General features: G+C 43.7%; 1 protein-coding gene across 14 annotated transcripts in view; it reads right to left on the bottom strand.

Annotated features, from left to right (window-relative positions):
• The window catches only part of LOC149127601 (uncharacterized), a 390111-nt gene that overhangs the window by 319536 nt on the left and 54675 nt on the right, over nt 1-15900 (bottom strand). For 9 of the 14 annotated variants that reach the window (XR_016231093.1, XR_016231095.1, XR_016231099.1 and 6 more), the window contains one exon: nt 2878-3033. The exons of the other annotated variants lie outside the window; for them this stretch is intronic. Coding sequence is in view for 4 of the 9 variants with exons in the window: in XM_089328656.1 (XP_089184782.1) it covers nt 2878-2966 (89 nt within the window). In the remaining 5 variants the exon portion in view is untranslated. The remainder of the gene's footprint in view (nt 1-2877; nt 3034-15900) is intronic. 14 annotated transcript variants of the gene reach the window in all.

Below are 15900 nucleotides of genomic sequence, written 5' to 3'. Positions count from 1 at the left end.
TCCCTGAGTTATGTTTATTGTAAGGCCCCCTGTACCCTTTACACATTACTTTTTGTCTCTCCTCCAATCAGCTGGCAACAACTGTAAGCGCTAAATACTGTTATTATTCCCAATAACCTGGGTGATGAGCAGCAACATGGTGGGGTCAAAGACTGGCCAGTTCTAGAACTCAGCTTCCTACCTGCCACACTTCACAGCTTTTGCTCCAGAACCCCTTTGTATCGATGGCTGTGCTGTGTTTTCAATCCAAAGCTGGTCCTTTGGGTTGACATTAAACCATCTTCTCCAAATCAGCTGAACAGACCCTTTTCCTCTCTATTAATTCCTTGAAACCAAGTCTTTCCCTTCTAATCCTGTCACTCAACTAAAATATGAGCACAATTTGATTTTTTATTCTTTCTTCACCTCATGTGACCTGCAATTAAGGTGCCTCTTGGTTCCATTTTTCATAGTAACACAAGACTAAGCAGTGTTGTCCTAAAGGTAAGTAAGAGCTGAAAGGGCTGTGCAGCAATAGAGCTACCATCCTTCCCCTGTCAGTCTCCGGCACACCAGAACATCTACAGCACGGTCTGCAATCACAGAAACCCAGACTGGATTCTCTCTCGGAGTTCTCACCCACATGCTCCAATCCTGCTGCTTTTAATCTTTTGTTGTTTTTTTTTTTTTTTAACCTGCAGGTTCTCCTAAACTTCTAGGGAAACATGTAATGATATTTAATTGTAATTCTGTGGCTACAATGGATTTTGCTGATTAGAAATGGAGGCTTCTTGATGCAGTACCTTAATCCGCTTAAAAAAAAAAAAAACAGCTTCTTGGGCTCTCTGCAGCTGTAAATTATTAAAAAATAAAGCAGGATTAAAAAATGCATACGCACTGTGCATAAGCATTTAAAAGGGCAACACATCAGGTTTAAACACCGAGAGTGTCTTGGATAAAGAAGTATTAATGGTATAAGACTTGATTATTGGTTACTGTCCTCTGGTCTTATCATGTGGTGATAAATCATTGCAAGAGGGGAAATTAACCAATACCTGTCTCTCCTTAAATCAAGACGTTAACCCATACAATAAATATTATAAACTCTTCTGCTTCTGTTATGATAGGCTACATTCCCCACTGTCCCCACAGCCCCTGTTATTTGCTCTCATAGAACCTTATCTTCACTTTCAGATGCTTATTTTAAATGTGTAACTCCACTTAAAATTATTCATCACTGGACTGTAAGTGCTACAGGGGTAACGCTGCATGTAGTTTTATCACAATCATACTCTTGACAGAGATGCTAGCTTGGGTGGGGGAACTATTCCAGTTTGGGGATCAAAATTATTGCATCTCAGGAAACCCTTCAGTAGCATGCAAATTGAAACAGGGAGTCCTCCTACCCTAGTACTTAGTCCCATAAACAGTATTCAGGGGAAGTAACTTGCATCATTCCTTAAAAAAAATTAATATGTGTGAAGAATAGAACAGTGCTATGATTAAGAGCATGACTGTGGAACTAGACAGCCTACATTCAAATCCAAGCCTTGTCACTTTAACAGTTGTCACTTTGTCAGTCTTCTCATCTGCAAAATGGAAAGTTAATGGTACCAACCACAAAGGGCTGTTTGAAAATTATTATTTCATTATTTCGTCAATGTAAAGCATTGAGAACAGTGCACCCAATACGTACTATTAAACATCTTGAAAACACCAAACATGGTATTCAGCCCATAGCAGATGTCAGATCTTATTCTACTTAAATGAATAAGAACAAGAGTAATCCCACTGGCTTGAACCCTTAGCTCCAGCCAAATTGTGAGCTATGTGAAATTTATTTTCAATTTCTTACTTCCTTTTTGTAGGATTGTCAAAAACCAAATCAGGGCCGGCGCCGCAGCTCACTAGGCTAATCCTCTGCCTGCGGCGCCGGCACACCGGGTTCTAGTCCCGGTCAGGGCGCCGGATTCTGTCCCGGTTGCCCCTCTTCCAGGCCAGCCCTCTGCTGTGGCCAGGGAAGGCAGTGAGGATGGCCCAAGTGCTTGGGCCCTGCACCCCATGGGAGACCAGGAGAAGCACCTGGCTCCTGGCTTCAGATCAGCGCAGTGCGCCAGCTGCAGTGGCCATTGTGGGGGTGAACCAATGGAAAAAGGAAGACCTTTCTCTCTCTCTCTGTCCACTCTGTCAAAAAAAAAAAAAAAAAAAAAAAAAAAAACTCAGGTACCCCTCCTGTCCCCAGTAGAGCCCTAGCTGACTCAGGCCCCGTGGTAGCACACTCTGCTCTTCCTCTCTAGCAGGACACCCAGTCTCTGGATTCACCCCTCCTCTGCTCACTCACATCCACTTGCATCCACCACTTCCTTTACCCTTTTAGGCAATCCAGTTGCTATCTGTAGATGAGTTCATTTGCACTGAAATGCTTCCTCCCCACCCCCCACTCCCAGGGACTTAATTTTCAAAGGGAACTCCCCAAAACGTCGTGTCTTTTAATCTTATGGGAAGGAGGAGAGTATGTGTGAGCAAGGCTACTTCCATGACATCTCACAAATCACCATGAAGACCACTAACTGCCTGCTGCCGGGGCTTTAACTTTGCCGGATGCTGTCTCCACAGATCCTTGCTTTGTGAAATGTATTCATCACTGATTATCCGATATGTTCTGATGCTGCTTCTATTGGAAACTGCTAATGGATGAAGACTTACGTCCCACTCTTAACTAGAGATACAAGGAAAACAAGGTCAAAGAAATAGGCTGGAAAGAACAGAGACTGTCACCCCGACACACACGTCTCAGGATGAATTTCTGGAGGAAGATCAGGTCTTAAGAAAGATGATTTCAGGCGAAGCTCAGAGGAGTGAAGAGCACTTCATGTAGACCTTCACCTTCATCCTTACCTGGGAAAGGCACTGGAGAAATGAACGACCAGAGATGAATTTATAATTTCTCTTTGTTGGTAATTCCTTAACAGCCTGGACTTGGGCATTCAATGCCAGCTCAGCACACTCTGATGACCCTCTGAAGTCTGTCTTCTTGGATAATGTTCCACACTTCTAAAGCAAATCTAATATGTTAAGTTGTGAGAAGAGCCCACAGCTATTGGTTACTATGTTACCCCTCTTATTTGTATTCCTACAGTGCCTTAACTTGAAGGAAACTTCCAAGCATAACAATAATCCATATAGAGAGAAAAGATTTAATGAAGACAAGACATTCCAAACCCCCAAAGCATACCTAGAAGTTTTTCACTGACAATTACTTTGGGAATAATTTAATGTCAACAGTTAGTCATTCTTTACTTACAGAATTTTTACAAAATACAATTTTATTTTGCATTTGAACACTATTTAAAGATAAACCACCTTTATTTTGGAACTTTAATTTTATTAAAAAGTAGAAATGTGTTCAACAGTTCAAGCTGTCACTTGGTAACAGCCCCCAATTCTTCCAACATTCCTTAAGAAGATTCATATAAATAATAATGGCCCTAAAAATTCCAAGGACAAGACCAGTACCTCCTTAATAAGTATGGACAAGTCCTACTCAGAAACTTGACTACAGACTACAGAAAACAAAGCCTCATGAATAAGGAATTATGTAGATGTTCTGAAGTTCAGAACACTTTGGTTACCTATATACCTGTCACCACTTTCAAAAATTTATGGACAGTCAATGTGGATGAGAACTGATTACTGATTAAAGTTATAAAACTGCAAAAATAAAAAAACTCAACAATACTATTGTCATTAACACATCTATCAGTAACCGAAAAAACAAAACTTTAATCAGAAAATGCCTTCTCATATACAACCCAGTTCCTTGGGCTGCAATTAACATAAGCTTCTATTCTTGTCATTCAATTTCCCAGAAATTCGGAAAAGCAGGTCGCCAGTTCCATATGGTGTCCTTCTAAGAAGTGAGACACCAGGGATACACAGGCATGCAGACAGAAGATGACCATCAGGCAGCCAAGGGAAGAGGCTGCAAGAGAAACTAATCCTGGCACTGCCTTGACCTTGGATGTTCAGCCTCTAGAAACATGAGCAAATGAATTTCTGTTATTAAAGCCACCCAGTCTGTGGCATTTTGTTTTGGCAGCCCTGGCAAACTAGCACAACAAGAACCTCAAATATGAAAAAGACATCATGTATAGCTTATTGGAAAGTACAGACACCATGTATTTTTGGTTCAGTACAGCATGTTAGTGACCCTAGGACTAGCTCACAGTAAGTCCTTTCTAAATGTATTTGTTGCCTAATTGAATAGATAGAGAAATTAAAAGGGAAATAGGCTAAGTACATCAACTGTATCTACAGTGTTGCCTTATTGAAAGATAAATAGCTAAGGAGAGCAGGAAGTGTGTGACCTCCTTTGGATGTTTGCAATTCCTTATTACTAATGTTGCATGGTTGACCAGTTTTCAGCCAGTTCACTCAGAGATTCAAAGTTCCAGCTTCTGCCAAAAAAGCAACTTGTTGGCCTTAAACCACTAAATACTTAAGGTTGTAAATCTCCCTCCCTCCCTCTCCTTCCCTCTCGCTCCCCTCCCTGTGTCTCTGTACCACACCCCCTATCACCCACACTGTGTCTATGCTCTTACAGTAGACTACTTGTATAGGAAAGAAGAAATGATAACAATCAGAGCAAAAAGAGCATGATCTTGTGAGACTGTAGAAGACCCTTTTGCAACCAAAGTCCCCTGGATTGACCCCTTGAGTGCAAACAAAGAATTTAACCTGCCATCCTCTGTATCTCATTGCCTAGGTGACTGTTATGGTTGCCAAAACCCAGATGGATAAGTAATGCCCCACTCACACACACCACCACCACCCTCTAGCTACATTTAACCAATTGCTAGAAAGAGTTGTTGAATGAATACTTCAGACCCCTCCACCTTAGGTGGAAAAGCTTTGCATAGTAGGGTTAAGGGCCAGTTGCCCACATTACTAACTTGCTGGGTAAATGCTCTCCATTGTCTGCTTTTCTTCCTGTCCCATTTTCCCAGTCCCCCTTCACATCCCAAGCAAGCTGCTCGTCCTTGAATCTTGAATACAAGGTCTTCTGAACAAACTGAACAAAACAGATTTGGTTTAGAATCCTGGACCTACCACTGAAAGACCATGCAACTTCATCATTTATCAGCCTTAGTTTTTCTATTTTGAAACAGAAATGGCTTATGCTTGGAGCTTAAATTTAAATGAAGACAGCCGGCACCGCGGCTCACTAGGCTAATCCTCCGCCTGCAGCGCCGGCACACCGGGTTCTAGTCCCGGTCGGGGCACCGGATTCTGTCCTGGTTGCCCCTCTTCCAGGCCAGCTCTCTGCTGTGGCCAGGGAGTGCAGTGGAGGATGGCCCAAGTGCTTGGGCCCTGCACCCCATGGGAGACCAGGAGAAGTGCCTGGCTCCTGGCTTCGGATCAGCGCAGTACGCCGGCCGCGGTGGCCATTGGGGGGTGAACCAACGGTAAAGGAAGACCTTTCTCTCTGTCTCTCTCTCACTGTCCACTCTGCCTGTCAAAAAAAAAATTTAAATGAAGTAATATATGAGGATGCTTCCAAAAGTTCATGGAAGTGAAATTAAAAGATAAGGTCATCTTTGGTGCAAACATATTTTGAAATCCATGCATAGTTTTTGTAAACATACATTTCCATAAGTTTTTGAAGACTTCTTGCAATCACGGATGTCAACAGTTTTTGGCACCAAAATCACATTTTACTTCCAGTTTCTATAACTGCTTGAAGCCTCCTCCTATATGAACACTGAGTGCTGAGTCCAGCATACAGCACATACCTAACCTAACAAGTTTAGTCTTTCCCTCTTCAGTTTATCTCTTCTAGCAAAGAACTCTATAGTTTAGGTTTGCTATGTGACAAACTACCCTTGACTTAGGAGCCTAACTAAACAATTTTATTTAGCTCACAACCTGGAGGGTCAGAAGTTTGGGCTGAGTTCAGTCGGATGGATTTTCTGCTGGCCTGAGCCAGGCTCACTCACGAAGTGTGGGCAATGGTCAGTCATCTTGGTGTTTATACCACAGGATGATCAATTAATTCTTTGCTGTGTTGACCAGAGTGACTTAAACATGTCTTCTGTCCCCTAAATGGCAAAGGCAGGCTTCACATGACAGCTCAAGTTCCCAAGAACAGCAAGATGGCACAGGTGTCTTGTAAGTCTTTGCCTATGTCAATTTTGCTACTTTCCCTTTGGTCAAAGCAAGTCCCTTGGCCTGGTTCAGACACAGAGAGTAGAGAAGGAGATTTTTAAAATGAGAGGCAGACATCAGAGACAGAAAGTGCCCATCTACTGGTTCACTCCACAAATGCCTACAACAGCCAGGCCTGGGCATGGCTGAAGCTAGGAACCAAGAACTTCATCTAGGTCTTCCAAGTGGGTTGCAATGACCCAACTACTTGGGCCACCAACTGCTGCTTCCCAGTTCCCTGTGTGCACTGGCAGGAAACTGGAATACAGAACAGAGCAGAAATTCAAACCCAGGCACTCTGATATGGGATGCAGGTATCCTAACTGGCCAATATCATAACTCTATGCCAATAAAAAAAAAAGCCCCAAGACTATTTCTTTTTAAGACTTTATTTATTTATTTGAGAGGTAGAGTTTCAGACAGAGAGAGGGAGAAACAGAGAAAGTTCTTCTACCTACTGGGTCACATCCCAGTGGCCACAACAGCCAAAGCTGAGCCAATCCAAAGCCAGGAACCAAGAGCTTCTTCCAGGTCTCCCACGCAGGTGCAGGGGCCCAAGCACCTGGACCATCTTCTGCTTTCACAGGCCACAACAGAGAGCTGGATCAGAAGTGCAGCAGCCAGGTCTCGAACCAGTACCCATTCGGGATATCAGTGCCACAGGCAGAGGTTTAGCCTACTACACCACAGTGCTGGCCCCAATTCTAATTCTTGACGGGAGGAGTTATGAAGCTATACAGAAGGGTATAGGTATGGGGAGTATAGGAACTGGCAGCCATGTTTGCAGTGCCTCACAGAAAACCTGTCTTGTATGTACCTGAGTGTCTTCCATAAGCTATCTGTGAACCCCTGGAAATCAGTGATGGAATCTCCCAATGCTTGGTATCTTGCTAGATAATTACAGAACAAGTTGGCTCTCACGGGATGCAAAGTAATCCCTACATTTTACATACTAAGTAATTTATGAAGCAAAATGTAAGTGTGGTTTTTAATCTATGATCAAAGTTAGAAATGCTTGTTGGACAATGATAAAGACAAAAAGTTTTAGATATTCAAGCATATTTGTTATACCACATTATTCAAATAGGTTATCATTTTTTTAAAAAAAAAACCATCATTGATAGAATCCTATTAATCACTGAAATGATGCCTATATTTCTGGATGCAGCTCTTCACACAAGCTTCTGTCTTGAGATGTATCGCTAATCAATCTGCAGAACATAGCAGCTACTTCCTTACACCCAAGACCAATTAATGTAAGCCCAAAGCCTACATGAAGAAGCTGCAAATAACTGCTGCCTCCATGGGAAAGCAGAGCACCTTTCTCAGTCGATTAAGGGTCATAATCACTCATCTTAATTTCAGTAATAACCACCTTCATAAAATTCCTTATAGAAACAACCTTATAAAATTCTGCTTTATAAAAACTTTTCTAATAAAGAAAGACAACATTAAAAATAACCTCAGGGGGCAAACTGCCATGTATTCAGTAAATTGCAAACAGCGCTTCTGGCTGCTCAATAAAAGTCCATAGAGGCTTGGGGCATGGCCACGAGATTGAAATAATCCTCGTGCTGTTGTAATTGCATTTATTTCCTATTAAACTGCTACATACTTCTGATATTGCGTTAGACTCTGTGTATAATTAGTATAAAAGAATTAAAGCCCGAGAGCCTGCCTTTCAGGAAGTTACATATGGGACAGAACCTAAGATAGTACCAACAAGCCCCAGCCCACACACAGAGGAAACACAATCAGCTTTGTCTAAGGAATGCAATCAGGCACTGGGTCTCCAGGTAACAGCTAAGGAAAATCAGTCGTCGTGGTACTCTCCCATGTGCAGCCACAGGAGGACCATTCCATTTCCTGCCAGCCACAACGCAATTCCCTGAGCCCCAGGAGGGAGACAGCCCTTCAGAGGCAGGGCTGAGGTTCAGTCTCCCTCTCTCAACACGGAATCCATGGATTTGCCTCTCCAGTGGGAAGATCACAGGGGAAGTTCCAGGCCCAACAGCTCTATGTTCAGCTCTCACATGTCCAGAGACAGACTGACTACACAATGAGCTAAGATAGCCCAAAAGAGAGGATACCCATAGAGTTTATCAGCTAAACCAGGATGCTCTTTTTATACCAGAACAATAGGCACAAACCAGGGCTGCCCCCGGTTTGCTTAGCCTCTACATGGGAGCTAAGAATTTACCTGATGACTAAGGAGTAGAATTTTTGTGTCTCTGGCCTTGTGAAAATGTTTGATCAAATCATGATAGAGGCTGGCGCTGCGGCTCACTAGGCTAATCCTCCGCCTTGCGGCGCCGGCACACCGGGTTCTAGTCCCAGTTGGGGTGCCAGATTCTGTCCCGGTTGCCCCTCTTCCAGGCCAGCTCTCTGCTGTGGCCCGGGAGTGCAGTGGAGGATGGCCCAAGTGCTTGGGCCCTGCACCCCATGGGAGACCAGGATAAGTACCTGGCTCCTGCCATCGGATCAGCGCCGTGCGGCGGCCATTGGAGGGTGAACCAACGGCAAAGGAAGACCTTTCTCTCTGTCTCTCTCACTGTCCACTCTGCCTGTAAAAAAAATAAAAATAAAAATAAAAATAAATCATGATAGAGCAGAGGTCAGTCTAACATATCACACGGCCTCATTTAGCAACCAGCTTCTTGGCAGGAGTGGAACAAGTTATCTAAACATTGACCTCACCTCGCCACATGAGCACTGTCCCTCTCACCTTGGAGACATCAGGAAAGCATTCTAAGGTGAGCCACTAGCGGGAATAAGACAAGGATTCACATTCACACCTAACACAAATGTTCAGTAAAGCCAAATGTTTTCCGGCAGAAGTGCTCAAATACTTAAATCTCCTCAGAGAATTCCAAAGAATTCTGACCTACATGATCTCTCCAGCACTGTCACGTGTGACTTAATGACAAGGAGAAGTTTGGATAAATGCATCATTAGGCAGTTTTGTCACTGGGCAAACATCATGGACTGTACTTACACAAACATTGGTGTAAGTCATTAGGCAGTAAAATCTTAGGGGACCACTGTCATATACTCAGCCCCTCATCATTACAAACAAAACGTCATTACACAACATACAGCTATATTTTATCTTCCCATTCATGCCATGGCTCCTTCCATCTCTCTTTGAAATACCTGACAACATTCATCTGTATCTTCCAGGGCTCAGCTTTTAACAACACAGGCACATAAATAGCTCTCATTAATTCTTCCCATGGCTTACCCTCAGCCCCTGAGTGTTGACCTTAGGGGCTGAGTCAACAAGAGAAGGCTACACTATGGTTTTATACCTCTTTCACTTTCCAAATAAGAGAAGGATTAGAAATTTAGACTTCCTTTGATTATTATACAATTTCTTTTCATCTAGACACTTAATGGGAGGAAAAACACACCTTCTGTCCTAAGTGAATGCTTACACCACAGATGACAGCTGGAAGATCTTATAGGGGCTCAATAAGTATTAAAGTATTAGAGTTTTATCTCATTTGAAAGAGGAGTGACTCATACTGTCTGCATGCCGAGTTTCTCTTCCACTGAAAAGTTGTGAAACATTACTGTAGAAAAACAGTTTGCTGACATGACGCAAATTACTGCGAAATCTTTACAGCTAACACTCATTTCATCACTGCCAATCACCAAGCATTCTGGTCCTGTCACTCGCATTAACACCTTTCATTTTAGTTAATAAACTCTTTAATCCCTTAGTCTCCCACTTCACTTCATCCACTCACCTTAGATTCCTAAGGATCAGCCCACTTCCCCTGTCTGAGCTACTTCTGACCCCTCGATCTCACATGAGAACTAGAGCAAGAGCCTCCTAAGGGATCCACATCTTCAGTCTCCCCCACCTCTATTCAGCACACCTCTGGCCTACCAGAACGTGTCATCACAGTTTGAATCATTAGAGGTTCTCTTGCCGTTGGGAAAATGTTCAAGCACTGCAGATCTACCGAAATCTAACATCCATCTAACCCTCCACTGTTACCCCACTACGGATGGGTGGGGAGTTTCCACTCTCCCTAAACAGCCCAGAGATCGCTAGACTCGCTGGATTTAATCACTTTCCATGAGGAGCTTCCCCAACTTTCCCAGTGCTTCTCTTACTGCCTAGGTCAGAAGTCAATGCCATGCGATTGTTGGCTTCAAGAATGAAAAGGATGGCCAGCTAAGTGATGTAAACAGTTTCTGCTGCAAGAGGCCCTCCCCCCCAAAACCTCCGGGAGGAACACAGTCCTGCTGACAACTGGACCTGAGGCCAGTGAAACCCATCTCAGACTTCTGAGCTCTGGGACTATCATATAACAATGTTGGATTCTTCCTTCCAGATCCATCTAAAGTCCAACCTGCCTTGCTAGCCATCTCAGCCTTTGGGGATTTCTTTCTCTTTTTTTGGTATTTATCATTTATACTGATAATCTGGCACCCAGTACACTTGATCTTGAGTCATTATTACTTCTTTTTGCATAGACAAGAATTCTGTCCCCTCAACAATATTTTAAACCTATAGGAGGGAAATCAAGTTGGATGCCTCTACATTATCAGCACCGGTCATGCCACTCCAAATATTTTACTTTTTTCCCCAAAAACTTTCAATAGATTCCCAATTTCTATCAAATTAAGTCCAAACATTCAATCATCAGCATCATATTCTGGGGCTTCCATATACGAACCCAAGTGTGATGACTCCTCTCTTACACTATCTCATCATTGTGTTCCTGAAATCTGTCCTGCGATTTCCCATCTCACTGTCTATCACTTCTTCCTCTATGCCTATCTACTATGGTGGCCACTGGCTTCATGCAGCTATGGAGCTCCTGAAATGTAGCTGGTACAAACTGAGATATGCTCAACATATAAAACCACACTGGATTTTTTAACTAACTACTTCAATTTTCATTTGTTTAGTTTCATTTTTTTTATTGGAGAGACAGAAACAGAGATCTTCTAATTCACTCCCCAAATGCCCACAATAGCCAAGACTAGGCCAGACTGAATCCAGGAGCCAGGGACTCACTCTAGTTCTCCAACATTGGTAGCAGACACCCAAGTACTCAAGCCATCAAAACTGCCTCCCAGGGTGCACATTATCAGGAAGCTGGAATCAGAAACAGATCCAGATATCCAACCAGGCATTCTGATATGAGATGTGGGCCTCCCACATCATATCTTAACTGCTACAACAAACAACCACTCCTACACTGGATTTTAAAGATTTGAAAAAATCAAATAAAAGGTCAAGTAACTCAGCAATTATATTCCTTACATACTGAAATGACATTATTTTGGCTATTTGAGGTTAAATGAGCTACATTAGAATTAATCTCATGTATTTCTTCGTTAATGTGGCTACTAATAAATTTTAAACCATAATTGCCTCACACTACATTTCTGTTGGATATAGATATCTAGAAGGTTCTTTCTCCACTACCTCTCCTGAACCTAATCTCATTTCCACTTCTCCAAGTTAGAAGGGCAAACTGAAACAGTTTGCACAGATCGTTTCCTGATTCTTGATCGCCACAATCAGGTCTGATTCCTCCTCTTCCAAGCATTCCTCCCACCAAAAGCATTTTATTCCTACCTATATTATAGCCCAAACCATATGCTACATGGGATGAACAGTTCTCAGTTAATTTTCTTCACCTCGTTTTCACTGACTGGCACAGTTCCCTGTATATTCTAGTAGGTATCTGAATCAAATAATGGGCTCCAAATTGCCCACATCTTATTCCCAGAACCTGTGAGTGTTATTTTTTATGGCAAGGGAGAATTAAAGTTGTCCATCAACAGACCCTCAAATGAAAAGACTATCCTAAATTGTCCTGGTAGACCCAATATAACCAAAAGTCTGCTGTGGTTTGAATTTTTGTATCCTCTCCCAAATTCATACTTAACCTCAGTCCTTACAGCGGTATTAAGAGGTGTTTAGATCATGAGGACACCACCCTCACGGATGGAATTAGTGCCTTATAAAAGGCGTAGACGGAACTAGCTAGGCCCTCTAGCCTTTTATACCCTCTGCCATGTGAGAACACAACATTCATCCCCTCTGGAGGACACAAGACCAAGCCCCAACCAGACGCCAATCAGTGTTGTCATGGCGGGCTTCCCAAACTCCACAAGTGTAAATATGAAATAAAGTCAAATTCCTCATTAATGACCCAGTCTCGTGTAGTTGGCTGTAACAACAGGAATGGCTAAGACAGTGTCCTTTTCAATGTGGATGGCAGCACCAGACGAGTCAGAGAAAGAGATGTGAAGACAGAGCAGAATTAAAAATGATGCCACTGCTGCCTTTGAAGACAAAAAGGGCCCAGAACCCAAAGAATGCCGGTGGCCTCTAGAAGCTGGAACAGGCAAGGAAACAGAATCTCCCCCAGGACCCCCAGAAGGAACACAGTCCTGCTGACAACTTGACTCGAGGCCAGTGAAGCCTGCATCAGTCTTCTGACCTCCAGAGCGGTATGTAAGTCAGTGTCATTTTGGGCCACCTAGCTTGTGGTAATTTGTTGTAGGAACACATCCTAAACACTTAGAGTGAGGTAGACACCACACTAGAGCTGAACATTCATCAGCACACACAGCACATCGCACAGCTCTTTAGAGAATTTACTACCGGTTCCCTTAGACTACAGGGGAGGAAACGGAGCCCTAGGAAGGTAGTGCCAGGTCACACTCACATAGAAAGCTAAGAACTGGCAGAGCCCAGTACAAAACTAACGACCCGCTAATGCCAAATCCTATACAGTAATCACTTCAAACCTGTCGCAAATGCAAGTGGAAAGGCTCACAAGATCACAGTGAGAAAGAGAGAGGGGGAAAGAATGGCATTATCTCTTGGCTCAGCACCTCATGGGAAAGAATTAGATTGTTGCTTTTTTCAACAGAACTTGTGAAGTACAAAAAGAACAGGCTGCACTCACCTCCCTAGCCCACAGCATGGGCAATCAGGCAGCCTCTGGGAACCTCCACACACAGTTTCTCCCTTTTGCTTGCACATCCTAAAAAACCTTTTTATCGCTTTGTAGGCAATGGGAATAAGGGAAAAGGAGTACGCGATTGGGTCTCTTTTGGGCACAAGCTGGACTCTCTCCTTTCCTAAACAACCTCCCCAGATAAGACAGAGGAACTCAGCCTTGAAAAAATGTTATGTTCCCTTCCCACATCACTTCAGAGCCCAGAACAAGCCTGCCTGATCTTCCTTGCCCACGCATATACTACTTCTCCTTTTTTTTTCTAAAGATGTATTTATTTGAAAGTCAGAGTACCACAGAGAAAGATGGAGAGGCAGAGAGAGAGAGAGAGGGGGGGAGAGGTCTTCCATCCCATCCACTGGTTCACTCCCCAATAGGATGCAATGGCCAGAGCTGGGCCAATCTGAAGCCAGGAGCCAGGAGCTTCTTCCAGGTCTCCCACACCGGTACAGGGGCCCAAGCACTTGGACCATCATCCACTGCTTTCCCAGGCCATAGCAGAGAGCTGGATCAGAAGTGGAGCAGCCGGGACTCGAACCAATGCCCATATGGGATACAGGCACTGCAGACAGAAGCCTTACCCACCACGTCACAGTGCCAGCCCCTCATATACTACTTTCCAATCTTCTCTCAGCACTGATAAGGTCTTCCCACAAAACACTGTCAAGGTTATAATTTTTAACTTTTTTTGTGGGGTTACTTAATTAAAATGAAGTTAAAGGTTGTGTCCCTCTGAGGTCACATTCGGCCCTCAAGGAGCCATCACCGATTCCCATCTTTCCAACCTCATACCATACTAAACTCATTTCAAGGGCACCTTCTTTCTCCCATGTAATAGATCGAGTTCATCTCAGCCTTGGGCCTTTGACCTCAAGTTCTCTATCTGGACTGTTCTTCCCTCAACCTCTCTTCATGTGACTGCTTCATTCCTGTCATTCAATTATCAGCAAATGTCACCTATCCTAATCCCCCAGTCTAAAGTAGCCTCTTAGTGAATCCCTGCCCTAATTCCCCATTATACATTGTCTGTATGAAACTTACTACCGTGTGATTATCTTCTCCCTTCATTTATAGGAAGTTTCATGAAAACAGTGACCCTATCTTTCCTGCCAACCCTGTATACCAGTGATGAGAATAAAGCACTCCCTAGATGTGCGATGAATGTGAATGAGTGACTTCTAGTGTGTGGTACTTTGTCTAATGCACAGTGTGCTTTCAGAAAATATTTGCTGAATAAATGAAGGGAAAGCAATTTGATTTTTAAATGATTAAAAGTTTATGCCTTTTCTATTCATTTCCTATTCAGTTTGATGTGACAGTTAATGATTTTTTAAAATTCTGTTTTCAAAGCATTAATTTGACACATTCAAACAAAAACCTTCAAAAATTTAAAGATACAAATCTGAAATCCAAGATACTCATTGTAACTCCACTGCTGGCTTTGGTTCCCTACTTCATACATTTTTTTGATGTCTGCCTCACAGACAGAAACACAAATGAACACGTAAAATGCTTTCATAGCAGTGTCAAACATTTGTGTATCTGCCTGATAAATATCATCCAAGCATTCTGGCCCATTCCTGCTGGGATAAAAGATAACAACAAAAGTCATAAAATGGCAAACATTTGGGGGCTCTCCCCCCTGGTGTCTCTGGCAGCATTACCTATCCCATCTTCAATTTTGCCAATGAGGTTGTCCCCGGGGATAGCTTCCACACCCTCTGTGAACTAACCTACTTTGTAGTCACACGGAAGTGTCATTCCCCTCCTTGCCCACTTCGACTCCCTCAGGCGGGATCTCATTTAGCTGCTGCTAACAAGAACCCATGAAAGCCACCACTGGTGAAGACCAAAGGGTGTCGCTGGCAGTGCCCACACACTGAGTGTGCCACAGAAGTATTCAAATGACCTCAATGGTCACTTCTGTTCAGTGCTAAAATTGCAGGCAGCAATCTGCTACCCTTCCTTATGGCCTCACTATTCCTTCAGATCTTTGAGAGACACGGTGGTTTTTAGTTTGGACTTGCTTATTTACTGAAAACTATCCTTATCCCATCCTTCCCCTTAGGACAGACTGAAGGTATATTGTGTTCTGAATCACAACACAATCCCTTCTGGGCCATTCCTCTTGAACCAAACTTATGTACTCCAGCTGTCTCCTTTTGTAAAATAAGCTGTCGCTCCCCCTCTTCGTGGAGGAACGACACAGGACCCTGCGCTGTTCTTTCGTCTGCTCGGCCCTCCCCGGGTTTGCTGCTGGTTCTTCCCGGGTTGGCTACTGTCCCTTCCACCTCCGTGGAAGGGCAGTTCCCCCTGGCCACGTTCCCCACTTCCGCAGGGGAGCGGCACACCGCCGGCCGGCTCTCTGGGGGCTGCACAGGTGTTCCCTCAGATGTTCCCCTTAGATGTTCCCCGGTGCATGCCGTCTCTCTCCTCCTTTATAGTCCTCCTCCGCCAATCCCAACTCGGCTGCCCACACGCCGAGCACGCTGCTCTCCTCCAATCAGGAGCAAGTCCTACAGTTTATTGGCTGAACTGGAGGCAGCTGTGCAGAAGCTGTTTTCTTCTCTCCCAGCGCCATATTGTGGGAGAGCAGATGCATAGAATAAGTCTTAATTCCAGTAACTTAGTCTAGTCCGAATTGCTCCCCACATAAGCCATCCCTTAGGTTGTTGGGCGGACAAGCATATCAATAACCTTAGCTGATATGCCCTGCCAGTCTATG

Source organism: Oryctolagus cuniculus, chromosome 3 (genome assembly GCF_051225735.1).
Source record: "Oryctolagus cuniculus isolate XC-2025 breed Fujian yellow rabbit chromosome 3, ASM5122573v1, whole genome shotgun sequence".
Lineage (NCBI taxonomy): Eukaryota > Metazoa > Chordata > Mammalia > Lagomorpha > Leporidae > Oryctolagus > Oryctolagus cuniculus.
The sequence above is the reverse complement of the archived record's forward strand: the minus strand, read 5'-3'. Positions and strand labels throughout refer to the sequence as shown.